This window comes from Pollicipes pollicipes, unplaced genomic scaffold (genome assembly GCF_011947565.3).
Source record: "Pollicipes pollicipes isolate AB1234 unplaced genomic scaffold, Ppol_2.1 Scaffold_1600;HRSCAF=1878_pilon_pilon_pilon, whole genome shotgun sequence".
NCBI lineage: Eukaryota > Metazoa > Arthropoda > Thecostraca > Pollicipedomorpha > Pollicipedidae > Pollicipes > Pollicipes pollicipes.
Window position 1 is genome coordinate 21503895 of NW_023595962.1, and position 25896 is coordinate 21529790.

A 25896-nucleotide genomic window follows, 5' to 3' on the forward strand; every position below is an offset into this window, starting at 1 on the left:
GTATGGTTGACACGTACAACTATCTGAAAGATTTTTGGAGGGTGTATAAGCCCGGTGCGTAACCGCCCTCTGTTTTGGAGGGTGTATAAGCCCGGTGCGTAACCGCTCTCCGTTTTGGAGGGTGCATACGCACTGCCTAAAGCATTTTGACAACTTGTCATTCGGTGAATATTTCAACATTTCAGCGATTTGACGCATCGGCAAAAATACTTCTTAAAAATACCGTTTGACCTGGCATTTTACCTTCTTGATACCTTAGCGACACTCGTCGATGAAACAGGATTGGTTTGAATACGTGAGGCAAAAAACTATCCGCTAAATGTATTTCTGGCACCATTCCAGACGCGGCATGGGGCTTTTCGCAACATTGTGCAGCACTTTAGATACACACAAATTGCGATCCATGGCCAGAATGGAAATGTTGCACATGTGGCGCAGTTTAATCAAAACAAACAGTCGATGGGTCGCGGTCGTAGTGTGGTGGGCGGATCGATGCGTTGTCAGTCACGTATGCACCATAGTCTATAGAGCATTTGTTTGGAAAGAATAGGTCGCACTGCTTACCTCTTTACTGCCGTTGGTCAGGGAGCGAACTTCAGTATTCGCAGACAAGTACGAAGAGATCCTGAAAATGTCAGATCAGGACGTACGTAGGCGTCACCCGGGTGAAAGAGGAGATCCAGATAGTGAGGTGAGATTTCTAGCTGTAAAAGAACTTGCCATCACTTCCAGTTTCAACAAGGTGGCCTTAATTGAATAGGCACATGTCGGTTCTGTAGTTAGTCTGCAGGCAACAATCTCAGCATGATTTCCTGTAATGCTATCTGTATACTCAGTGAGGTGTCAAAAGGTGTTGTAAACTGCGTGAGATACCCCAGAGGCGTAACCCCACGGCCGCCAAACACACTTGGCTGTGAAACGTTGGACCCATACTTATATTCCCTCATTGTGATCATGTACCGAGGACTGAAGATAGTGTGAAGACTCCAGAGGGTATCAACATGCCTTTTGTAAAAACCTTGGCTGCTGATAGCAATATGAGAGAGTGACATGAATTCACTGGTTAATGATCCAGATAGTTTGTTGACTGTGGGGTGAGCTTGATGATCTTGGTTATGACACTCACATACATTTGCTACCTCCAACACAGTAAGGTTATCAGGCACATACTCCAGATACCATGTTGAAAAATTGCATATTTTCAGTGAATATTTGGAGGGTTTTTAAATAATTTTGGGTGGACATTCTACACAATGATGTTAAAGGAAAGCAGCCATGCATTAACAATTGAAATTTAGATGTGAATAAAGATCAAAACAGGTGACAAATTTTCAGCCTTTTTCATAGATAAAGTAAATCTTTTAGATGCATGTGTATGTTGAGTCATAGCTCACTCAAAGCAGTGCTTGTTGTTTGCAAGTCCCAACCACTACCATTCAATCATCTGATAATGCAACTCCAGGTCAGCAGGTAGAACTTTGTGGTGGGAGTTTAACATCCCAAAATGTTTGGTGCTGTGATTCCTGCCCAGTGATGCCACCTTAACTTTTGCCCATGCCAGTTCAGGGTAACTCTTGACTCTTATCTCTAAAGTGATTTAAAGTGAGAAGTGATATAAAGTGATGGGTGATATAAAGTGATAAGTGATATAAGGTGATAAGTGATATAAAGTGATGAGGATCCAGCCCACCACAGGCAGGTGATGAGAAGGCAGGAACTGTACTCAACCAGGCTTTCCAGCCTCAGGCCACAGTCACACAATTGGTCTTTTGCTTCATGATGAACTTGTCTTTAGTCTGCTCACTTTTGCTCTATTTTTATGTTCCTGCAATTGGCCAATCCCTGTCATTATATGGCAGTAGGATTATTTAACCTAGTAGTTTTCAGAGATCAGACTCATTAGAACATGCTTGGGCATGAATGGGATGGTGCTCATCAACTCATTGCTCGATGACATCTAAATTTTCGGCTTGTTATTAATCTGTGATGAATTCTGTGTGATGGTGTGCACTTGTTGGCTGGGGTTGGGGGAGGGGAGTTGGGTTGGGCTCACCAGCATAGCCAAGGGTCACAAAGGGCATGATATTCTGCTGACCTTAGATATTGTTAATGCTAGCTACCAGCTGATATCTTAGTAATTTGGTCTAAATTTGCATAGTTTGGAGGCCTTTTGAGATTTCTCCTCCCCCTGAAGGAAATGTCGGATTTGGCACCTGTTTGACCTTGTTTGACCTTGTCCTTTTCCTTCATGATGTGGTTGCAGATGGCAAGGGGCTGATAGTATCAGCTGATGCTATGCATTGGTCAGACTCAGTATCATCTGATGCTTTGTGTGTGTCAGACTCGGTTTCAAGTGATGCTATCCAGGAGTCAGATGCAAGCGTAAGTGTCTGTGTAGATCAGCTAGGCTGCCAGACTTGCATGCACAACTTTAACAGACACATTTTGGAAGTAATACAAAGATCTCTTCTCATTATGCTTTGATGCACTGATGCACAAACACATGGTGCAATGAGAGTGGGATGGGCCATGTGTTCCACCAGCTTCTCGATATGCCAGTTTGACTGGCCTTGTAGATGCTGTCTTATTATCTGCCATGTGATTTTCATGTATGATGACACCATGCGAAACATTATTTTCTATTTTTCATGGACGGAACTATGTGGTATGCAACATGCTTCATTTATAGCCACAAATGGAGATGGTGCAAGGTTTGCAGGTGCCTGTTCCCTTCCAACAATGTCGTCTTAACAGGGGCATAGTCTGCAGATGCCTGTCCCCTTCCAACAGTGTAGTCTGCCCAGGGGTGGATTTTCGCAAAATGAGTTGTGGGTGACCTGAGCAGTAAAACATGATGCAGCCATCCCTAGAATACGCCAGCACGCGGATTTCTCCCGCGCATTTGGCCCACTTTTGAGAAGGGGGGGGGGAAGGAGGCTCGAGCCCAAGTTGGAGGGGATGGGAGCTGGGAGCTGGGAGATGGGAGCCTCCACTGGTGTTTTGGGGATCCGATCCGGCGACAACTGACAGCTGGGGTCGGGTCGGGTCATGCGCGTTGATGTACATGAAGTGTATATCTCCGTGCAGCTCTTCACACACCCTGCTTGGGGGGAGGGGAAGGGGCAAGGGTTCGGTTCAGGTCATCAGTTTAAGCCTCTGGCAATCGGCTTACTTTTTGCCGTGTGGAAAATTTGCACCTCTTCTGGCCTGTTCCATGCCTCTGCCTTCTTCCCATCGCGGTCCATGAGATTTCATAACAATGGGGTCAACACCGCGCTTGATCGTCACCGAGCACGAGTGCGGGTGCGGCACCATCGGCCCGTTGTACGCCGTCAGTCACGCCAGTACTGCGGTCGGGGCTCGTGCCGTGCCTGCCATAGTGGGCCCGCATGGTTCTCAGAGCCTGCAGGCGGTGTTTGGGCCTGGCGTCGCGTGACGTGCTGGCGTGGGGGCTGACTTCTGATGTGTCTGTGGCGACCCCGCCAACCCCCCCCCCCCCCCCACTCCCACCCCGCCGTTCGCCAGTTAGATATCAGATACATCATGTATACCAGGGTATGCGTTACGCTATGGGAGTAAAAGAATAGCGTCAGTCGACAGGGGTTCAAATCCTGCACGCTGCAATATTATTTCACCGCCTGACCCGGCAGCGGGCGCCGCTGGCCCGTCACCGCGGCCCGTTCGCCGCCGCTCCCCAGCAGGAAGCCCGCCGCCTGCCGCCCTCCGTCCGTCGGGCTTCACGGGCCACCAGGTCGGCCGCGGGTCAATACGTCGTGCGGCAGCAGCCCTGGGGCGGGGGGGGGGGGGGGGGGGGGGGCGCCGTGGCCCGTGAGAGCCAAGTCACGCCATAAAGTTCCAGCAGCTGCGCGTGTCCTAAAGCCGCACTGACGACGGTGGCAATCATCGAAACCAAACTTACCGCGCATTAGTTTTGTCACAGCCTTTTTTTTGTCGGATCGGATAGGTCTTACTGTGCCAGGTCTCCTAGATTATCAGCACTCACCGCACCAGGGACATTGGTCCGTAGTCCGTGGACCGTAGACCACTGGCCCGTGGTCCCTGGTCCACAGCCCCTGGTCCGCAGTCCACAGTCCCTGGTCAGCAGTTCCTGGTCCGCCTAGCTTCGTACCTTGATCAGTATGGGCCCCGCGCTGTGCTGTGAGTCAGCGCGCTGGTCCGCCGGCGGGGTGGGGCTGGCCTGTGAGTCAGCGCGCTGGTCCGTCGGCGAGGTGGGGCTGACCAGCTTGGGACGAGGTCATGGCCAGCCAGATAGGCCATGGCCAGATAGGCCTGTGGTGGGCATCCACAGTGCTTCTCGGTCAGAGGGAGGTAGGCGCTGTACGGATAACAAACGCTTGACTTGTAGTGGTACTTATCTGGCAGGCAGAGATGGAAGTGATGGTGGAACGCTTGTCAGGCTGCCTGAGGGGAAGGGAGGAGACGGGATAGGAGGGGAGGGAGAGGTGTTGTGGTCCATTGTTTATACGACCGATGAAAACAAAGCAAATGCGGTATTTGAAGCTAGACATTGCAGGAGCTTCTGCGGTTGTACTACACTAGCGCTACGGAGAGATACGAGACCGGAAAGGCGCGTGACCCGCACCCACCCGACCTTGAGCGGTATCTCGCCCTTTTGGACTCACTGAAGCACGGCGAAGGCGTCGCTGCTGGATTGTTTTCACTGCCGTAGAGTTCTGGAGTTGGCGTGCAAAAATAAACCGCGGGACACGTGCTGAGAGTGTGCCCATGTGGGTCACACGGTCAATCAACGCGCCTCCCTCACGGAAGCTGGGCGTCAGCGCGCTCGCGGGCAGACCAGATGTTTCGTGTTCAGCTCGTGTGTTACCCCTTACGCCGCTGTGTCGTGTGAAGCGTGTCATGTTCGTTGTTAGTCACCCCTGTCGTCGTCAGTCGCCCCTGGCAATCACCCCTGGCGCTGTCAGTCGCCCCTTTCGTTGTCAGTCACCCCTGGGTTTTTAGTCGCCTGTGGTATTGTCAGTCACCCCTGGTGTTGTCAGTCACCCCTAGCGTTGTCAGTCACCCCTGGTGTTGTCATTCACCCCTGGGTTTTTAGTCGCCTGTGGTGTTGTCAGTCACCCCTGGCGCTGTCAGTCGCCCCTAGCGTTGTCAGTCACCCCTGGTGTTGTCAGTCATCCTGGCGTTGTCAGTCACCCTGGCGTTGTCAGTCACCCCTGGTGTTGTCAGTCACCCCTGGGTTTTTAGTCGCCTGTGGTGTTGTCAGTCACCCGTGGTGATGTCTGTCACCCCTGGCGCTGTCAGTCGCCCCTAGCGTTGTCAGTCACCCCTGGCGCTGTCAGTCGCCCCTAGCGTTGTCAGTCACCCCTGGCGCTGTCAGTCGCCCCTAGCGTTGTCAGTCACCCCTGGCGCTGTAAGTCGCCCCTAGCGTTGTCAGTCACCCTTGGTGTTGTCAGTCACCCCTGGCGCTGTCAGTCGCCCCTAGCGTTGTCAGTCACCCTAGCGTTGTCAGTCACCCGTGGTGTTGTCAGTCACCCCTGGCGTTGTCAGTCACCCCTGGCGTTGTCAGTCACCCCTGGCGTTGTCAGTCACCCCTGGTGTTGTCAGTCACCCCTGGCGTTGTCAGTCACCCCTGGCGTTGTCAGTCACCCCTGGTGTTGTCAGTCACCCCTTGTGTTGTCAGTCACCCCTGGCGTTGTCGGTCACCCCTGGCGTTGTCAGTCACCCCTGGTGTTATCAGTCACCCCTGGCGTTGTCAGTCACCCCTGGCGTTGTCAGTCACCCCTGGTGTTGTCAGTCACCCCTGACGTTCTCAGCCACCCGTGGTGTACGGGCGCCAGCTCACCAGCAAGTCAGCTGGCGTGGCTCCGTGGCCGGATGACTAACTCACTGTCAACCAACAGCGATTTGTATTTGCGATGCTTTTACGCACGTGTCCTCCGTTGTTGCCTCTTGCGTATGCCGGGATTGGACGTCGGTTGCCGGTTGCGCCGTTGACAATGCGTGCCTTCCAGATGAACATTGCCGAGGAAAAAGTAAGGCAGTCTTGGTGTTGTGCTGTGTGGTCTACGCGTCTTCCTGCACTCTTAACCCAGCGTGTCTAGAGCTCTTAGCACTAGAGCACTAGAGCTCCTAGCACTCTTAGCGCAATGTGTGTGGGACACTCGTCGTTCCACCCCTCACTGCCCGTAGCATCGACTGACCCGCCGTAATCGGGCAGCGCAGTTTAAAGGCTCACTCTTTTTTGCGCTTGCTCTGTTCTCGTCTTCTGCTGTCTGGTTTTCCATCTTTCTATGTCTTGTTTTTAGGTGATCGGACCTCGTGGCCGGTTCTTTGCGTCAGGCTGCGTAAGCTGGCATTCATGATGCCTAGGCCCCTTTGGAGACCACTAACTTTTGGACGTCACGAGTTGTGGCAGTGCCAGTGTTCATAATGTTCCCGAATCGTAACTTTTTTAAAGTATGATTTCTCCAATTTTTAATCCATTTTTTCGTGCTCATAGAAGGCGTATTTCGCCCATTAGGTGTGTGAAATTCGGTTTGATTTTCGCCCACTGATTTTTTCCGCTCAGTTAGTGTTCATTACTTACATAGCGTTTACCTCCGGTGGCCGTCGTGTTGAATGAGAAGTTAGTATGAGCATGATGCCTAGATTTGCCACAAGCTGGTACGCTAGGTACTAAGGCTTTTGTGTGTTCGGTCTTAGAAATATGTCTGAAGTTTCCTCGTGTGATTCGTGTTACGAATGTATAGTCACCCGACAACTGATACACTCGTATGATTTCTCAGCCGACTTGCACATCTGGCGATTTTCGCCGGTCACCACCTGTCCTCTGAGTCTCAGTTTGTTGTTGTGGTATCACCGCCCTGCTCTCACGTCCTCCACATGTACAGCAGCACCTCTAGGCCGCCGTCGCATTCCCCGCCACGCCATTCGCGGCTTGTCTCGGCACATGTCTGCGCCGTCATCAGCAGCGGCCGGTACACGGGGGCTCGGTTGGACCGGCGTCGTCAGCGGCGGCCGGTACACGGGGGCTCGACGGGGCCGGCGCCATCAGCGGCGGCCGGTACACCGGGGCTCGGTGGGGCCGGCGTCGTCAGCGGTGGCCGGTACACCGGGGCTCGGTGGGGCCGGCGTCGTCAGCGGTGGCCGGTACACGGGGGCTCGGTTGGACCGGCGTCATCAGCGGCGGCAGGTACACGGGGGCTCGGTTGGACCGGCGTCGTCAGCGGCGGCCCGTACACGGGGGCTCGGTTGGGCCGGCGTCAGCGGCGGCCGGTACACGGGGGCTCGGTTGGACCGGCGTCATCAGCGGCGGCCGGTACACGGGGCTCGGCGGGGCCGGCGTCATCAGCGGCGGCCGGTACACGGGGGCTCGGCGGGGCCGGCGTCATCAGCGGCGGCCGGTACACGGGGGCTCGGGCTCGCCTCCGCCTCCGCCCTCCGCACGCGGAAGTGTGTGGCGCTGGTGTGACGCGCCTCCGTGACACATGCGTTTGTGGGTGTTGTGCGTCTCGCTGAGATGAAGTGGTTTGAAGTGCGGCTGCACGTGCAGCCGGCGTGCAGCCACGGTGTCTCTGCCCGTGTCGCGCCCGCCCAGAACTCGCCTGCCGTGATTTGCACCTTTGCGACGCGACGTATTCGGCCTTGTGGGACGGGGAATCAGTGCGTGCCCGTTAAATGCTACCGAGTAAAAGCATACGCGTCAGTGCTGTGGCCAGGTACCGTTCATGATCTCTTTGGTCTGAGTTCTGGATCCGCAGACAACACAGAAACAGCCGGTCAGCTCGCCTACACACCGGGGAACACACGTTTTTGTAAAATACACAAGTTCAAATAATTCTACTGATGGGCTTAGCGCATTAGATGCTGAGCAAAATGTTGTTCCACGTTGAGTAAACGCTGTTCACCAGACCCGCCAGGCTATTCCCGATGTTGTATTGGTGCGACAGCTGTCACATCGCATCGTGCTGTTTGGCTAGCACCACTTGCGTCAGCGAGGCGTGAGTGCCATACGCGCCGCTGTGCAGCGCGCCCGAATGCTGTGACAGATGTGACTGAGCGTTCGGTGTGACAGATGTGACAGATCGTTACGCCTCATCGTCGCGTGTGACCGGTGGGGCGGGTTTGTGATGCGCGGGACGAAGGCACGGCTGTATGTGGCGGCCACATTGGTCACCCTGTGTGGCCAGTGTTATAATATTCGGCCTCTTGGGCGGCATGAATGTCGACATTTTTCATGCTATTACAACCCGGCTTGGGGCTCGCCGCCTATTGCCCCTTCTCCTGTTCATAATCGGCCAATAAGCATCGAACTGGGCGGCTGTTAACCCCAGTACCTAAGCTCCTCAGGCGTGACAAACGAGCTGGGCAGGTCAGATGTCTGGGCTCGGGGTGAAAGGTCAACGGATTAGCGCCAACGAGTGGTGTGCTGGGCCGCCGGAGAGCCAGTATTTTGGCAGCATGAATTTATGTTTACATCCTGCACGCCCTGCTGAAAGAATTTTGGAAAGCTTCGTGTGGCGCCCACATGGGGCACCTTGTGTGGCGGCCACGTAAGGCACCCAAGTATGGTGACCACATAGGGCACCAAGTGTGGCGGCCACATGGGGCACCTTGTGTGGCGGCCACATAGAGCACCAAGTGTGGCGGCCACACCGGACGCCTTGTGTGGCGTCCACATGGGACGCCTTGTTTGGCAGCTTTGGATCACAATGGTGTGACCAATGTGCCAAAATGTCTTCAGCGAAGGGTGTCTGTGTGGTTTGCGTGGTCCTTGGGTTCCATGTAGTCTTTGTGGTCTGTGTGGTCTGTGTGGTGTCGTTCTTGCTTGTGCGGTCCGTGCGATGTCTGTTCTGCTCGGCGTTGTTGTCCAGCTCGGCAGCCGGGAGCGTCGTAGCGCAGCTGGCAAAGCGCTCTTTCACAACAGCGCTCGCTTTAGTCTCTAGTTCGAGCCTGGCCACCAGCCTGTTTTTCCGTTGCTTCTGGCAGCAGTCGGCTGGAGATGCGGCACCACGGATTGACCCCAACGGCGCCACAGTCTCGCCGGGGGTCGAGTGGGGCACCGGGTGAACCTCGTAAGCCTGCGCAACCGTGACCGACCTGTGACCTTTCGTGACCTGCCGCCGCCGCCGCCGACAGACAGCCGACTCGGACGCGGTGCCGGAGGCGGCCGACTCGGAGCCAGAGGATGTGGCCAAGGCCGTGGGCCAGGGCACCGACAGCACCCCGGAGGTGCTGGACGGCGCGCTGTCCGGCCTGCCGCCCAGGTCAGCCTCCCACCCGGAGTCGGTCCGATTTGACCCGATTCGACCTGACCTGGCGCGATCTGATCTCCGCCCTGCCGCCCAGCTGAGTCACGCCCTCCTGCCTGAGTCCGCGGCCCGTGCTGTGACCGATCTGGCATGACGTGACCTTACCTGACCCAGCCCGGTCCAATCGCCGCCCTGGGCACCGGGTCAGTCACCCGCGCTGGACCTGACCTGACCTGACCTGATATGACCCAAACAGGTCTGACCTTACCTCACCGGACCCAATGCAACATCCAGCCCAGGTTAGGTACTTCAGAAGCTGGTTAGGAGGAGGTCAAAAGCTGGTCGGCCTTCAGCCTTGCCCCGACGCCGATCCTGCCCCGCCAACTGCAGAAACAAACACTTGACTCGTCATGCCAGCTCGCTGCGCGGCGCTCGGCGTAAACACAGGGGTGTAGTTCAACCTATATTTGACTCATTAGGGGTGTGGTATAAGTATTTGCGTATCATCCCTGCAACGTTATACTGTCGCCGTGATGTTAAACTGTGGGTTCACTTGATCTGCGGCCGGTTTGGAGTCTGCGTTCGACTGCAGCTGCCTGTGTTCGGTTGTAACTGACTGTGAGTGTTCTACGGGCTGTGGTGGCGATGTCCGGTTATGACCGGCTGAAACCGGCTGTAACCGGCTGTGTCTGGCCCGCCCTCGACAGATGGCGCAACTGGGTGATCCGCGGCATCTTCACCTGGGTCATGATCGCCGGCTTCGGCTGGATCATCTACATGGGACCGCTAGCATTGATGGCCATCGTGAGTTCACCGTTTAAGTTCTGTGGTATGTGGTATGAGAACCACAGCCGTTGGTTTTACAGCAGCTGTGTTGAGGTGGGCACGTGCGGCGGCACGGGAGGAGGAGGACGGAAAGGTTGTCCATAGGTCGCTCCTGGCCGGTCCTGATCGAATGCTGTGACCTGTTAAAGATCAACTCATTTTGTATCGATACCCTCGTGCCTAGTTGTCCGTGGTTACACATGCCATAGGTATATATATATATATATATATATATATATATATATATATATATACATCTGATGGCGCGTCAGTTCACCTGCCCAGGAGGGGATGCTATTGCGCAGGACCTTAGGGGATCATCTTGTCTGCAATCTTTCGCCGTTTGGCACTCGCCTCTGATGACATTCTGTGTGAAAACGCGTAGGGCTGGTGACACCCGGGCGCATAATAGCGCGTGTGGAAACGTGTGTGATGACCCTTGTGCCATGGTGATGACCTGTGCATGGTGACGCTCGAGTGGTAACCCTGTGAGGGTGCGTGCGAGGAGCTCCGTGTGATGACACGTGTGATGATCCCGTGTGATCACTCGCACGTGCCGTCGTCAGACGCTGATGGTGCAGGTCAAGTGCTTCTCGGAGATCATCAACATCGGCTACGCCGTGTACCGCATCCACGGCCTGCCCTGGTTCCGGTCTCTCAGCTGGTGGTTCCTGCTCTGCTCCAACTACTTCTTCTACGGCGAGAGTCTCGTGGACTACTTCATCGTCCTGGTGAACAAGCTGGTGCGTGGCGGGATGGCGGCGGCGGGGGGGGGGGGGGGGGGGGGCGTTGGGGAGGAGGGCTTCGGGGGCGGGGACATCGGGGTCACCGCGTGTTACGCCGTGCACCGTGGCCCACACACGCCCAGCTGGCCAGCTTCTTTCGCGGGTTTTGTTTAAGGTCAGTACGGCGCGAATCCATCATCTAACGGCAAGGCGTTCTTTGTCCGGCCTTGCCGGCCAATGGTCGGGATGCCGCTCTATTGTCGGACTCTGCACAAATCCCCGGCAGCAAAACAGCGAATACGTTAACAAACAAGTGGACGGCAGTGCAGCGCCATTCGCGTGTGACGTTGAAAACGGTCGTTTGTAATCCGCGGTGCAGATGGCGGTGCCTACGTAAATGCCTCTTGGGTAAATATAACTCGGCTTCAGACCCAGTAGTCTTGGGGTTTAGCGCACTTGCTGATGACTGTGGAAGCGCTTTAGGACGCGGACTTTGCGCACCTCCCCTCAGCTGATGCCTGCACCCTCTGAAACACTGAAAGCGTTTATAGACCTGCAATCTGCGCACAGGTCAAATATGCATTCGCCCGCCACCACCGTTTGCCGCGCTCGTTTGTCTGATATTGACTCAAACTGTGAACAACGCGACTCATGTGACGCTGACCTCAGCTATGAGAGCAGTCGCTCCTCCTGTTGACAGTGACCATGGCGCTACAGTGACCGTGGCGCTGACAGTGACCATGGTGCGGACAGTGACCATGGTGCTGACAGTGACCACGGCGTTGACAGTGACCATGGCGCTGACAGTGACCATGGCGCCGACAGTGACCGTGGCGCTGACCGCACGCCGCGCCGACCACGTTCTGACCCGTTGGTCGGCGCGTGTTAGCCCTCCGGCCGTGCGGTATATCCGTGAGCGCGCAACAGGTGTTGTTATGGTCAGCTGTGCCGCGCTCCGTTGGCCGGTGCTTGGCCGGGCCGGCGGCATGACGTCGCTCCAGGGATCGATGCCGCCCCGTTTATTCGATGAGACGGGGAGGCGGGCACAATGCACGTGGAGACTGCAGACAGATGCCGCCGCGGTTCAGTCGGCATACAAAAACAGGCGGTGGATAGTCCCTGCAGTAGCACCGGCGTTTTTCAGTAGAGACAAAGACGGGCAGAGACAAGAGAGTGACTTTGGATTTGGGAGGCAGTTGCGATTCGTGCCGCCCCACAAGTATGTCTCATGTAGCTCTTGACTACTTTATGTTCCGTTTATCGCGCTCCTCCACGCGTCCCTCCCCTCCCACCCCTCCCACCCGTTTCGCCCAGCCCTGCTCTGACCGTCTGTGGCCGTGTTCCCAGGAGTTCCTGCGCGTGCTGGTGACTTACCACCGGCTGATCTCCTTCGTGCTGTACATCATCGGCTTCGTCTGGTTCGTGCTGTCGCTGGTGAAGAAGTATTACATGAAGCAGTTCAGCCTGTTCGCCTGGACCCACGTGGCGCTGCTGATCGTGGTCACCCAGAGCTACCTCATCATCCAAAACATCTTCGAGGGCATGATCTGGTGCGTGATTCTCGCCTCGCCTCGCCTCGCCTCGCCTCGCATTGCCTCTTCTCACCTCGCCTGGCCTCGCCTCACTTTGCCTGGCCATGCCTGGCCTTGCCTTGCCTTGCCTTGCCTTGCCTTGCCTTGCCTTGCCTTGCCTTGCCTTGCCTTGCCTTGCCTTGCCTTGCCTTGCCTTGCCTTGCCTTGCCTTGCCTTGCCTTGCCTTGCCTTGCCTTGCCTTGCCTTGCCTTGCCTTGCCTTGCCTTGCCTTGCCTTGCCTTGCCTTGCCTTGCCTTGCATCCATCAGTCCACTGCTCCATGGAGAGGGGGGGAGGGGGCGTAGCTCAGGTGTTCAGGTTATACTCCCGCGCCCGAGTGGCGACTGCGGCGCGCTGCTCGCAGTCAAACGCTTGAGTTAATGCTGCGGTTAAGCGGCTGGGGTCGAGCCGATCGGGAAATCAATTCGTTTTGGAAGACCAGATCGATGAAGGAGAGAAGTTCGATCGGTAGAGCCCCAATGCTCAGCAGAGGACCAGACCGATGGCCTCAGTTGAACGAGCGATGTGTTTGCGTATATGTGGTTTGCTTCTTTGGTCATGTGACATTCAGCTCGTTGTATATTCAGGCCGAATCTAACGTGAGTTGCTAACGCCAAGCATAACAGTAGTGGCCTGATACTGCCGACTGACTTGCCAGTGGATGGGCAGGCCTTGGGTGGACATAAAAGTAAATAAAAGTCAAATCTTCCATAATAACAGACCATTCACACGGCATTTGCACCATTTTCGATTCCGCTCGTACAAGCTCTGCCACTCGCACGCGCGCGACACCGCCTCCCGCCGACGGTGACGTCACACCGCTGACGGCATGACGTCGCTCGCGCAGGTTCATCGTGCCGGTCTCGATGATCATCATCAACGACGTGATGGCCTACATGTTCGGCTTCTTCTTCGGACGCACGCCGCTGATCCAGCTGTCGCCGAAGAAGACCTGGGAGGGCTTCATTGGCGGCGGCGTGGCCACCGTTCTCATGGGCCTGCTCGTGAGTGCCTGCCGCCGCCGGCGGGCGCGGAGAACGCTTCGGCAGGGGGCGCTGCTGGAGGCGGGTACCGGGCGGAGGTGCCGCGGCGGGGCTGCGGAGCGGGCACGGTCGGAACGGAGGTGCCGCGGCGGGGCTGCGGAGCGGGCACGGTCGGAGCGGAGGTGTCGTGGCGGGGCTGCGGAGCGGGCACGGTCGGAGCGGAGATGTCGTGGCGGGGCTGCGGAGCGGGCACGGTCGGAGCGGAGGTGTCGTGGCGGGGCTGCGGAGCGGGCACGGTCGGAGCGGGGATGTCGTGGCGGGGCTGCGGAGCGGGCACGGTCGGAGCGGAGATGTCGTGGCGGGGCTGCGGAGCGGGCACGGTCGGAGCGGAGATGTCGTGGCGGGGCTGCGGAGCGGGCACGGTCGGAGCGGAGATGTCGTGGCGGGGCTGCGGAGCGGGCACGGTCGGAGCGGAGATGTCGTGGCGGGGCTGCGGAGCGGGCACGGTCGGAGCGGGGATGTCGTGGCGGGGCTGCGGAGCGGGCACGGTCGGAGCGGGGATGTCGTGGCGGGGCTGCGGAGCGGGCACGGTCGGAGCGGAGATGTCGTGGCGGGGCTGCGGAGCGGGCACGGTCGGAGCGGAGACGTCGTGGCGGGGCTGCGGAGCGGGCACGGTCGGAGCGGAGATGTCGTGGCGGGGCTGCGGAGCGGGCACGGTCGGAGCGGAGGTGTCGTGGCGGGGCTGCGGAGCGGGCACGGTCGGAGCGGGGATGTCGTGGCGGGGCTGCGGAGCGGGCACGGTCGGAGCGAAGGTGTCGCGGCGGGGCTGCGGAGCGGGCACGGTCGGAGCGGGGATGTCGTGGCGGGGCTGCGGAGCGGGCACGGTCGGAGCGAAGGTGTCGCGGCGGGGCTGCGGAGTGGGCACGGTCGGAGCGGGGATGTCGTGGCGGGGCTGCGGAGCGGGCACGGTCGGAGCGGAGACGTCGTGGCGGGGCTGCGGAGCGGGCACGGTCGGAGCGAAGGGTGTCGCGGCGGGGCTGCGGAGTGGGCACGGTCGGAGCGGGGATGTCGTGGCGGGGCTGCGGAGCGGGCACGGTCGGAGCGGAGACGTCGTGGCGGGGCTGCGGAGCGGGCACGGTCGGAGCGAAGGTGTCGTGGCGGGGCTGCGGAGCGGGCACGGTCGGAGCGAAGGTGTCGCGGCGGGGCTGCGGAGTGGGCACGGTCGGAGCGGGGATGTCGTGGCGGGGCTGCGGAGCGGGCACGGTCGGAGCGGAGACGTCGTGGCGGGGCTGCGGAGCGGGCACGGTCGGAGCGAAGGTGTCGTGGCGGGGCTGCGGAGCGGGCACGGTCGGAGCGAAGGTGTCGCGGCGGGGCTGCGGAGCGGGCACGGTCGGAGCGAAGGTGTCGTGGCGGGGCTGCGGAGCGGGCACGGTCGGAGCGAAGGTGTCGCGGCGGGGCTGCGGAGTGGGCACGGTCGGAGCGGGGATGTCGTGGCGGGGCTGCGGAGCGGGCACGGTCGGAGCGGAGACGTCGTGGCGGGGCTGCGGAGCGGGCACGGTCGGAGCGAAGGTGTCGCGGCGGGGCTGCGGAGTGGGCACGGTCGGAGCGGGGATGTCGTGGCGGGGCTGCGGAGCGGGCACGGTCGGAGCGGAGACGTCGTGGCGGGGCTGCGGAGCGGGCACGGTCGGAGCGAAGGTGTCGTGGCGGGGCTGCGGAGCGGGCACGGTCGGAGCGAAGGTGTCGCGGCGGGGCTGCGGAGTGGGCACGGTCGGAGCGGGGATGTCGTGGCGGGGCTGCGGAGCGGGCACGGTCGGAGCGGAGACGTCGTGGCGGGGCTGCGGAGCGGGCACGGTCGGAGCGAAGGTGTCGTGGCGGGGCTGCGGAGCGGGCACGGTCGGAGCGGAGGGCGCATGGGCGCTGGCACACTGGGCTACCGGCCGACGCGATGCGACGTCACGATGGCACGGGCGGTCGTGAGGACGGGGCGGTATATAGGCAGAGAACAATGGCGGTTCTTCCTATTAGAGAATGGTGGTAGATTGTTGCGTGAGTGGCAGCGTGGTGCCGGCGTGAGTGGTGGTAGATTGTTGAGTGAGTGGCAGCGTGGTGCCGGCGTGAGTGGTGGTAGATTGTTGAGTGAGTGGCAGCGTGGTGCCGGCGTGAGTGGTGGTAGATTGCTGAGTGAGTGGCAGCGTGGTGCCGGCGTGAGTGGTGGTAGATTGTTGAGTGAGTGGCAGCCTGCTGCCGGTGCCCGCGGTGGCGCCGGTCTGGCAGCACCGCCGCCGGCCCGCGGGACAGGTCACGGACATCTCTCTCGTCGATGGCAGCGGCTGCTCAAACCCTCGGTTCGCCTGCCGATGCTCGTGTGCACGCTTAGAACGGCTGCCATGCTTGGCAATGTGGGGATGGGGTGAGCTGATAGCGTTTCGCGTGCTGCTCTTGCGGCAGAGACAGTGATTGGCTGGGGAACGGCGGGGGGGGGGGTTGCTGATGCAAGGCGAGTGAAGTTATTAGAGACACCAGTTCTTTGGTAGAACTCCAGGTGAGCAGCTTGTGTACTCAAGGTGTTGTGGCAGCTTTGGCACCTCTCTGCCTGGCCTGGCTCGATACCTGTCTTGTCGACGTTCGCGAGGGGTTACCCGGTACCGCATAAGACGAACACTTAGTGACAGTCTCCCAGCTAAAACCTGCTTAGAATACCGACACAATATTCGTCAGTTTTCCCATCATCTCCAGTTGGAAGCCAGGTACCATAAACTATCATTACACAATGAAGCACTGCCGAGCCGTCACCCGTCCCGTTGCCCCCACTCCTCGCCTAAACATAACTCCTTACAACACCACACAAGTCCCACACCGTAACTCCTTTCAACACCATATGAACCACACGCTATAACTCCTGACAACACCATAAAATCCCATGGCATAACCCCTGGCAACACCATATCACTCCTGCACTATAAGTCCTGAGACCATATAAATGCCACACCAAACTCCTTAAACACCATATAATTCCGGCATCACAACTCCTGACAAAGACAACGCCCGCACCATAAGTCCTGACACACCATATAACTCCCACACCAAACTCCTTAAACACCCTACAATTCCGACATCATAACTCCTGACAAAGAGAACTCCCGCACCATAAGTCCTGACACACCATAAAACTCCCACACGAAACTCCTTACAACACCATGTGATTCCCCATATCACAACTCCTTACAACACCAGATAACTCCCACCCGATATCTCCTGACAACACGGCCGTCTGGCTGGCGTCAGCTGCGGCCGTCAGCTGCCAGCCGGCTGGACGGCCGCCCGGTTAGGACTCCCCCTCCCCCCCCTCCCCACGGCGGCCTCCCCTGACCCCAGAGAAGGGCCTCACGCCGAGCGCGTCTGTGAAGACCTCCCGCAGTGGCCGCTGTCTTGCCTCCTCTCTGAGCCCTGTTTGTCACATGTTAAATCACATAGTGCCAGTTCCAAGGACAATGCGTTTGCTGGCCGAATGAGCTCAAAGGCACACCGATCAAACAAGTCGTGCGATATCATACTGCATGGTTTTACGCCGCCGCGCGCCCGTCTCCCCATGTAGGCCGGCCGCGCCGGGCGTCCGCCAGTGAGTGACTGGACGCTCCCCGGCCGGCCGGCAACAGCTGGCGCGCCGCCGCTGTGACGTCACGGATCGATTAAGCCGCGTGGCAGCGGCGGTGCCAGGGACGGGCAGGTGGGGGGGTTCGGGGTTTGGAGCGTGGCGTGCTGGCTTGTGCAGGTCGAACACGTGCGCACGAGCCTGTGATTGTCATCAGCAAGGAAATTGTGTAAAGTATGTTTTGCTCTTATCGAGTGGTCGGTCCATATTTCCTAGTTGCCTGAGTGCGCCCCTGTCTATCCGATAAGCCGGCGGCTACGGCCGTGGCGTGCGGGACGTGCTGCCCAGGAAACCAGTGGTGAGGACTGGTGTTCACAGAGGCCGCTGATGTGAACGCCACAAAATGCGTGCGATTTGGCTCAATTTTTGGCCTTTTGAGTCGTTTTTAAGTCGATGGTTTGACGGAAGTCTTTGGCCGTAAAATCACTTAATTTACTGTTTGCTTTTGGTGGCGAACATTCGTGGCAAGGCTCGGATGGAGCAAATTCTGTTAGGTGTCTCGCTCTGTGGTATAAGCATTGAATTCATATACTTGTCTCAATCATTCGCGTGCGCAAGACCTTACTTCTACAGGATCATTTCTATAGGTCTTATCGCGATCATTCTCCCGAATTTTCGCGTGTCTCAAGCCACGATGAGGAGTTGTGGTGATCTCTCTTGAGCGGGAAGTGGGCTGGAGTTCCTCCTCACCGAGGAGTTCCAGCCGTTGAAGACCGTTCCGTTACCTGTCTAGGCAGGGAGCGGGGGAGAGATCACGTTCTGAGTGGTCTGAATTGAAATGCGGAACTGAAAACGAGAGAGCGCGGGTGGGGTCGGCGCTTGGGTGCACGGTGGGGTATTGGCAGCGGCGACGGGCGCCCGTGGCGCTTTTTTTCGGTGATCTCCGTACGGTTCATTTCTAGTTTTGCCTCATCTACGCGTTTGAGAGCTCTGCCTTGGCGATTTTAGTAGTGTCTGCGGGTGACGAAACTAATATTAGCTGTTGGTTTGTTCCGAAGAAATAATTTGGCCGACAGCTGGTACGCGTCAGTTGTCTTCGGTTAGGAGGATTTTGTTAGTTGGTTGAAATCTCGACATAGTTTCTAGTTGTCCCAGCCATTGCCTGACTGGGGCAACTGGAAGTACCAGCAGCGACTTCACATTGTTCTGTTTGGTGGAGGTTTTTTGCGAATGAGTGTTACTAGGTAGTCTTCTTGCCGTTGCATCGCTGTTGTTCAGCGCCCTTTGAGGACGTACATCTGTATTAATAATTCAGTCATTCTTGTGCGTGTTTGCTACCAAAAAAGCGTGCGAAGAGCGGGCTACAACACATCGCCGTCTTCGCGGGCCGATTTACCATGTTTGTCCTCCGTGACGTTATTTGTGGCATTGCTGACGTCAGTCGTCGTTTCCAGATGTCGCAGCAGCTGGCGCGCTACCCGTACTTCACGTGTCCGCTGGAGTACAACGAATCCTTGGACGGCATCAGTTTCCAGTGTGAGCAGCCGCCCCAGTTCGTATCGCAGGACTTTGCGCTGCCAGCCTGCCTGGCAACACTCTGCCGCCTGGTAGGTACTAAACGCGTGCTGGTAGACACTAGATTGACAGGTAGTCAGAAGGTGGGTGTGTGGAAGGTGTCTAGAATCCGATCACCGCGAGGGCATTTTCGGAGAAGACCGCCAAGGCGGCTGCCAACCCCTGCCGAGATTTCCGGACGTCAACATTGTTATGGCTGCTTGTCAGCCTGTTTCAATCGCAGTTGAAATGTATGTTATGATTGGCTCCTTACAAGCCGACATTGACTCCTTGCAGGTATTTACGAGTGCATGCATAGGTGCGCTATTGGTGGACCCAGCGTCATGTCACCTTGCAGTCCGTCTGTCACTTCGCAGTCCACTTGAGGTTGACCCATGAACGGTGCACACACACGCACGCACGCACGCACGCACGCACGCACACCGGCGAGGACTCCGCCAGGCTCCAGGCGCGGTCACTGGCCGCGCGTTCCCAGACCGAGCCAGCTGAGCCTCCGACCGATACAGGTGCAACGGACGCTCTGACATACAGACACCACCGATACGCTACGCTGACAGGTACAGATGCTCTGACCGATACGACTCAGACTCGGGGTGACTATTCGTCGGCAAACTCCCGCGACCAAGGCAGGGGTCCGATCCTCGCTCAGGCGTGGCTGATTCAGAGTCGGGGTGCGACTCTGGCTCGAGGGTCACAGTGACTCAGGGGCGTTCGACTCCGACTCCCAGGTGGGCGTGTCACCGATTCTGCGCTTCTCGCCGTTCCTGATCCACGCCTTCGTCATGGGCCTCTTCAGCTCCATCATCGGACCGTTCGGAGGCTTCTTCGCCAGCGGATTCAAGCGAGCCTTCAAGATCAAGGTCAGAGTTGCGCACGTCGCGTTTGAGACGATCAGGCTAACGCCGCTGGGAACATCGGCGCCACTTTGTGTGGGGTGGGTGCAGAGAGTTCTACACTGGCTTAAGTTGGCGTATGAAATCCATCCCAATCTTTGGATGTACCTGTTGTTGATTGTTAATGACTTGCTTTTCAATATCTCCAGTGCAATAGCTGTCACATTCTACAATATACCATGAGTTGCAAGAGACGTCGAAGTATATTGGTACATTTTATTGATTGCGTTTGTCCTGTTGCTTGCTTTTGACGTAAAATAACCAGTTGCAAGGAACATTTGGAGGTACCCTATTGTGCACGGCATGTCAGGTCACAACTAAGACGGCATGTCGTGGTCATGCCTACACATTCTGTGGAAAATAACAGCATGTTTATTGTGGAAATAACCAAATATTTGTAGTGAAATCGCACCATATTTTGGGTGCAAATCACGTACAGAAGGCATTAAGAATCAATGAAAGCCTCAAGGGATTGACGATGATTTTCCACACACCAACTTGTGGTCTCAGTGACCAGTCCACACCAGCATGTGGTGTCGGTTACCAGTCCCACCAACTTATGGTGTCAGCAAGCAGTCCACACCAACTTGTGTTGTCAGTTACCAGTTCACACCAACTTGTGGCCTCAGCTGCCAGTCCACACCAACTTGTGGTGTCAGTTACCGGTCCACACCAACTTATGGTGTCAGTTACCAGTCCACACCAAATTGTGGTGTCAGTTACCAGTCCACACCAACTTATGGCGTCAGGTAGCTAACCACACCAACTTGTGGTGTCAGCTGCCAGTCAACACCAACTTATGGTGTCAGCAGTCCACACCAACTTGTGGTGTCAGCTACCAGTCCACACCAACTTATGGTGTCAGTTACCAGTCCACACCAATTTGTGGTGTCATTTACCAGTCCACACCAACTTGTGGTGTCAGCTACCAGTCCACACCAATTTGTGGTGTCAGTTACCAGTCCACATCAACTTGTGGTGTCAACTACCGGTCCACACCAACTTGTGGTGTCAGTTACCAGTCCACACCAACTTCAAGAGCGCTGCTCCACCCTTTGCTACGGAGATCAGTGACGCTATTAAGATCAAAGGAGAGAGACAGCTGTCGGGCCGCCACTGTGTCTCCGGAGGCTGGTGACCCGGTGATGGCCCTGGATGCTCGAACGACTGCTCATCTGCGTCGCTCCAGAGGTCACAAGCGCAGATGAGGGGGGGGGGAGCTCAGTCTGAACGTGGAGTGTATGGTGACGCTGGCATGTGTTGACGTGGACTTGGGCAAGACCTGGACGATGTTGCAGTGTCCTAAAGGACGAAATTCGACTCAAGTCTTACTACTAAAAAAGGAGCTAGCAGAATCATTAAAAGATTACATCACGATCATGCGTACATAAAACGTATTAATACAAATACTAAATACTAAAAGCACCAAATGTCGACTAAGTGAGACGAAAAGTGCGGTGTGTTCTAGGACCGCGAATCCAGGGCCTCGGCGCCGCGTCCAGTAGTGCCGCACGCCGTCTGCGTGGCGCCGCCAGTCTGAGGGCCTGGGCGCCGTGTCCAGTGGTGCCGCACGCCGTCTGCGTGGCGCCACCAGTCTGAGGGCCTCGGCTCCGTGTCCAGTGGTGCCGCACGCCGTCCGCGTGGCGCCGCCAGTCTGAGGGCCTCGACACCGTGTCCAGTGGTGCCGCACGCTGTCTGCGTAGCGCCGCCAGTGAGGGCCTCGGCGTGTCGTGTCCACGGGTGGGGTGACGCGTGCCGACCGTCCTCTGGCAGGACTTCGGTGACCTGATCCCGGGTCATGGCGGCATCATGGACCGCTTCGACTGCCAGTTCCTGATGGCCACCTTCGTCAACGTCTACATCTCCACCTTCGTCCGCTCGCCCTCCGCTCATAAGATCCTGCAGCAGGTTGGTCGGGCCGCCACCGTCGCTCCCAGTTGAACAGGGAGCTGCGCCGTTGTGCGTTGACGCGTTGTTTAGGTGGGAAAGGCAGACGTGCGATTCGAGGGCTTGAGGCGAGACATGTGGTGTGATTATGCGGAGGTGGGGTCATTACATGTTAGGAATGTCATTAATGTGGTGCTTTGATTTAATCTGCGCGTCAGATAACGTAGTTGAAGGTTCAGCTTGCTTGCAAACATCACACGCTAGCGCGTTTGCACCTAGTATACGCTGCGGTTGCTGCGTTGAACGTCAATGCCCCGTTTTTTATCCACACCGCTGTTGACATCAGGCATGAGGGATGTGACGTCCTGTTCAGTTTGCTGGATTTCCCGCCTCCCCCCCCCCCCCCTTCCCCCTCATGCAACTTGGGCTCCAGCCCTTGGCTTTGGGAAGAAAGCGGGCCAAATCTGGATTTGGCGAGAAACCTGTTGGTTGGCATATGACGGGGGGGGGGGGGTTGAGTCAGTTTTCATTGCCCAGCCCCCCTCCCACACTCATTTTGTGAAACTACGCATCTGTCTGGCATCATAACGGCGGGAAAGAATCAAGCAGCCTAACAATGTGTACAAGGGCTAAGGCGGTGTATGTTATGCGCAAACCCTCCCTACATCATCTATCAGCCGCGAGTGGAACCTCAGTTTTGACCGTCCGCCGCCAGGTGTACACGCTAAAGCCGGACCAGCAGGTGCACCTGTACGCGATGCTGCGGGACGGCCTGACGGCGCGGGGGCTGCTCGGCTGAGCGCCCGCCTCGCCCAGCGCCCATCTGGCTGCGCCGCCCAGCCGACCGCCGCCTGCCAGATGCCCGGGCCCGGGCGCGACCCTCCCTGCCAGAGCCTCTCAGCGGATGCCGGGCACGTCCGGCGCAGAGTCAGCCCGACGCCGCGGCCACAGGACGTCACTCACGGGTCAGCCGAGGAAGCGAGCGCCGGCCGATGCTCCTAGGGTGGGCCGTCGCTAAGCCGAAGGTCGCGCTCTCCGGTTGTCGTTGTGTTTTAAGCGAAGAATTCATAATAGTTGGTTGTTGGGCCGCCGCGAGCGCGCGCGCGTGTATGTAGCTTAGGACGGCGCCGTGTTCGTTGTTCCCTATGCGCTGTGCGACTGTGGACCACGGAATGATGGGTACAGGCGCGTGGGAGGGCGCAATCAGAACATCAGGGTAGATCGGCTGGCCCCAGAGCCATCTGTCGAGCGAACAAGCAATCGATGTTGTGCGTGTCCAAAGAAGGTGGCGTTCACCGCCCGTGGTCACGGCCCTAGATCAGTTCTGCAGGTCGGTAGTGTATGTTGTTGGACGCCGACAGCAGCGGTTTCTAGACTAGCTTCATGTCATTCATATTGTGTTCGTGCGCAAGCGATGTGTCAATTCACAGCCACGGAATGCTCGGGCCAACTCTTAGCTGCTTTGTTAGCACTTGACAAGCAATGCAATATTTTATCAGTTTAGACGCCAGTGCGCATTGTTGTGCTCAATTCATTTCTCCGTAGTGCAAGCGTCAGGCCAGTGAGATTAAGATTCTTAATTCGTCCGATGGCCGACACGTCATTACACCGCACTCAGATTGCGCATTCGGATCCATGCCGCACCATGCCTGTTCTGCTGGCCAGCCGCTTCCGAACAACCATCCGTGGCCGGGGAGCCACAGGTCGGACGCCCGTCCAAAGCTTCAGTGCTTCGCTCCCTCACTAGATGGCTCTGTAATTCGTTGTCCGCCGCATCGGTTGTCCCCAGCCGCGCGGCGTTCGTGGGTCCCTGATTGGTCGTCAATGTCGTGCGGCTCGATCGGCCTCGCCGTGCCGTCGCCGGGCGGGCTGCTGCATGTTCACCTCCGGGAGCCCGTTCGTCGCCGCAGCGGCGTGGCCGCCAGGGAGCTCGGTATGCCCAGGTCACCCGTGGGTACTGAGGCGGTGGATGGCACTGTCGGCGAGGCTGCTGGCGCGGCCGCGGCCCTGTGTTTTATGTGGAAATACAGTTGTTTGAGGCGTCCCCGTCTGGGTGGATTCGGGGATGCTCGACTTCGGTCTGCAAGCCGGTGCGGAACACGCAGTGTGCGAACCTTTCTTCGAACTTGAAATTCGAGCGCAACGCTTACGCATTGCGCGTGAATGTCAGTTTCATTGCCTTAGAACCATCTCGCCCATGATTGATTGCTTCACAGCCTCGGCGCTGCGAGGTAAGCAAGAGATGACGTCATACCGAGTCACCTCTGGTGGCCTTCGGGTTTACGTGGACGTGTTGTGGCGAGGCCCACATTCTCGGGGACCCGACTGGTGAGCGCGCGACCGCCCCAGTCCGACCTGGGTGGCCGCGCGACCGACTCACGAATGGCAGTCGGGGCGTGTTGCCTACACTTTGCGGAAATTCGGGACAAAACGGCGTGTGAGGATACTGGGCGCGGTGAAAAGGACTGGGCGCCTGCTGAAAGAGGCTGGCAAACAATGCACGGTCGCACCGGACGGGCGCTCTACATGCTGCGTTTGCCGATCGGCACGGGGCTTGATTATCTGATTATCCATTATCCATTATCCCCCTGTTGTCGCACATTATCCCCTGTCGCGGTGCCGAGTGCAGTGAGCCCAGGTCAGGTGAAGTTACAAATTTTCCCACATAATATGGGTTGCAGACAACTCGGACTTCGGAAGTCATTGCTCCGACCGCCGCCAGACCTTTCGCCATTTGAAGTCTTATACGTGGTTTCTTCTTGCAGTTGGGAATCCGGTAACCGGGTCAGGTAAAGAGTCATAAGTAATCGCAAGTCATACAATTTTTGTTCGCAGACAACTCACATCTTTGGGCCTATTGTTTGGATTGTTTCCGAACCTTCAGTATTTAATGCACCGTAGGCGATTTTCTGTCGCAGATGCGAATACGGTGACCTTAGGTCAGGTTACCAATAGATTCTAAAGCCTTGTTGGTATTTTGTCAACATTTATCGACGAGGAAGAATTTCGACGTTTGTGAAAACTGATTACTTAATGATCCAGTTTCACTATTTTGGCAACTGCAAGAGAGAATCGGGTATAGCGCATAGAATCATGAAGGCTTCGCGTCGATTGATGCCACATGTTCCGATATCTAAATTGCCTGCCTTTGCGCCTATTTCTTTTTTCTCGCCGTGTGTAAAGTGTCTGATCTTGGACTATGTCACAAAATCACCCATGTTCCCACTGGTGAAGGATTGAAAACGATCTGATGCGGTTTCTGGACCGAGGATGTCCGCCAAGTGCTGAGCATGCCTTTTTTAGCCCCTCGTCGCAAAACTTGTTTGCGATGTCTGTGATGCTCACCGTGTCCGCCGTAGCTTTATATGTTCCAATTGGAACAAGGACAGAAGTCATTTATCATCACTTGAGTCCAAAGAAATCTTCGAGACGGTGGGTTTTGGGCTCGAAGGAGCAGGAGCACGTTGTTAGGATTGATGTTTAAATGAAAGTTCGCAGCTGGATGTCCGTTAAAGTTATCATCATTTATTTCGAATATGGTGCGGTGCTTGTGCAATGTGAGGCATGGCAAGTATAAAAATGGGTAAAAATATGGCAATAATGTAGAAAAATAATGTATTTCAATTTTTGACAGTGAGCAATCCAGTCACCGAAAATTCAACAAAACTACAACTTGATTAACGAATATCACGTATGCAATCGTTGCAAGGTTATTTTAATTCCTTTCTGATATACTTACTCAAGTTGGCCCGTGCGTAAGCGCTGGATCTTGACCCGTTGACCACTTCTGATCGCCTAGCGACCGCGTCACGTAAGACGCAAGGCTCAAACACCCCACGTCTGGACCAGCTGTGCAAGCACATCCAGGCTACCAGCTCGTGTATTTGTATGCCGTCATTCTTTATGATGCAGACTTTGTCCGACATTTACTTGTCTGAAGACTTCGGGAACTTAGTTCTCGAAGTTCACTGGATTTGTCCCCGTGATTAAGAAACCTGAGAAATTGGCATAGGGGAGGGGTGACGATGTCCGTAAAGTTGGTGATCTATTCATCGGCTTACTCAGCGACGAGATCTGAATTTTCTTTCAGAAAATTCAGGCAGACGGTCAATTATCGCACGAGAACATAACAAATGATGATTATATTGCAATGTCATGTGACCTTCAAGGTCAAAAGGGAAAAATCCTTACCAACAAACTTACCGGCCGACTTCAAATTCCCAAGCGTCAGAATATTTTCAAGGACATCCTTTAAGGTCAGACTCAGGCTCAGATGACGGGGAATTCCACGTCAACAATTTATCATCAAAAATTTACGAGCCGATTTCAAGCTCCTAATCATAAGTGTATGTATGAATATATATGAATATATCTGAATATATATGAATATATATATATATATATATATATATATATATATATATATATATATATATATATATATATATATATATATATATATATATATATATATATATATATATATATATATATATATACATATATATATATATGTTTATATCTATACCTATACAACCTATATATACATAAATATAGGTATAGAGTATAGACATTTATGAAAGTATATATACTTATATACTATACTTATATGTATC

At 56.2% G+C, this 25896-nt stretch overlaps 1 protein-coding gene and 1 non-coding gene across 3 annotated transcripts; both read left to right on the forward strand.

The window, feature by feature from the left end:
* Positions 1-461: 461 nt before the first annotated feature.
* Cds (CDP-diacylglycerol synthase) lies at positions 462-23322 on the forward strand. Of its 2 annotated transcripts, XM_037213634.1 has the most exons (11): positions 462-691; positions 5991-6011; positions 9118-9245; positions 9938-10034; positions 10622-10798; positions 12128-12330; positions 13198-13354; positions 18380-18532; positions 19229-19360; positions 21167-21301; positions 21996-23322. In XM_037213634.1, exons 1-11 carry the CDS (start codon positions 632-634, stop codon positions 22077-22079), a joined length of 1347 nt encoding a protein of 448 aa, XP_037069529.1. In that variant the 5' UTR covers positions 462-631; the 3' UTR covers positions 22080-23322. The 2 variants fall into 2 exon arrangements, with proteins under 2 accessions (XP_037069529.1, XP_037069536.1); XM_037213641.1 differs by lacking the exon at positions 5991-6011.
* On the forward strand, positions 17541-17753 carry LOC119095027 (small nucleolar RNA U3). Its single transcript, XR_005093849.1, has one exon. It is a non-coding gene; the product is annotated as a small nucleolar RNA U3 (small nucleolar RNA).
* Positions 23323-25896: the final 2574 nt, after the last annotated feature.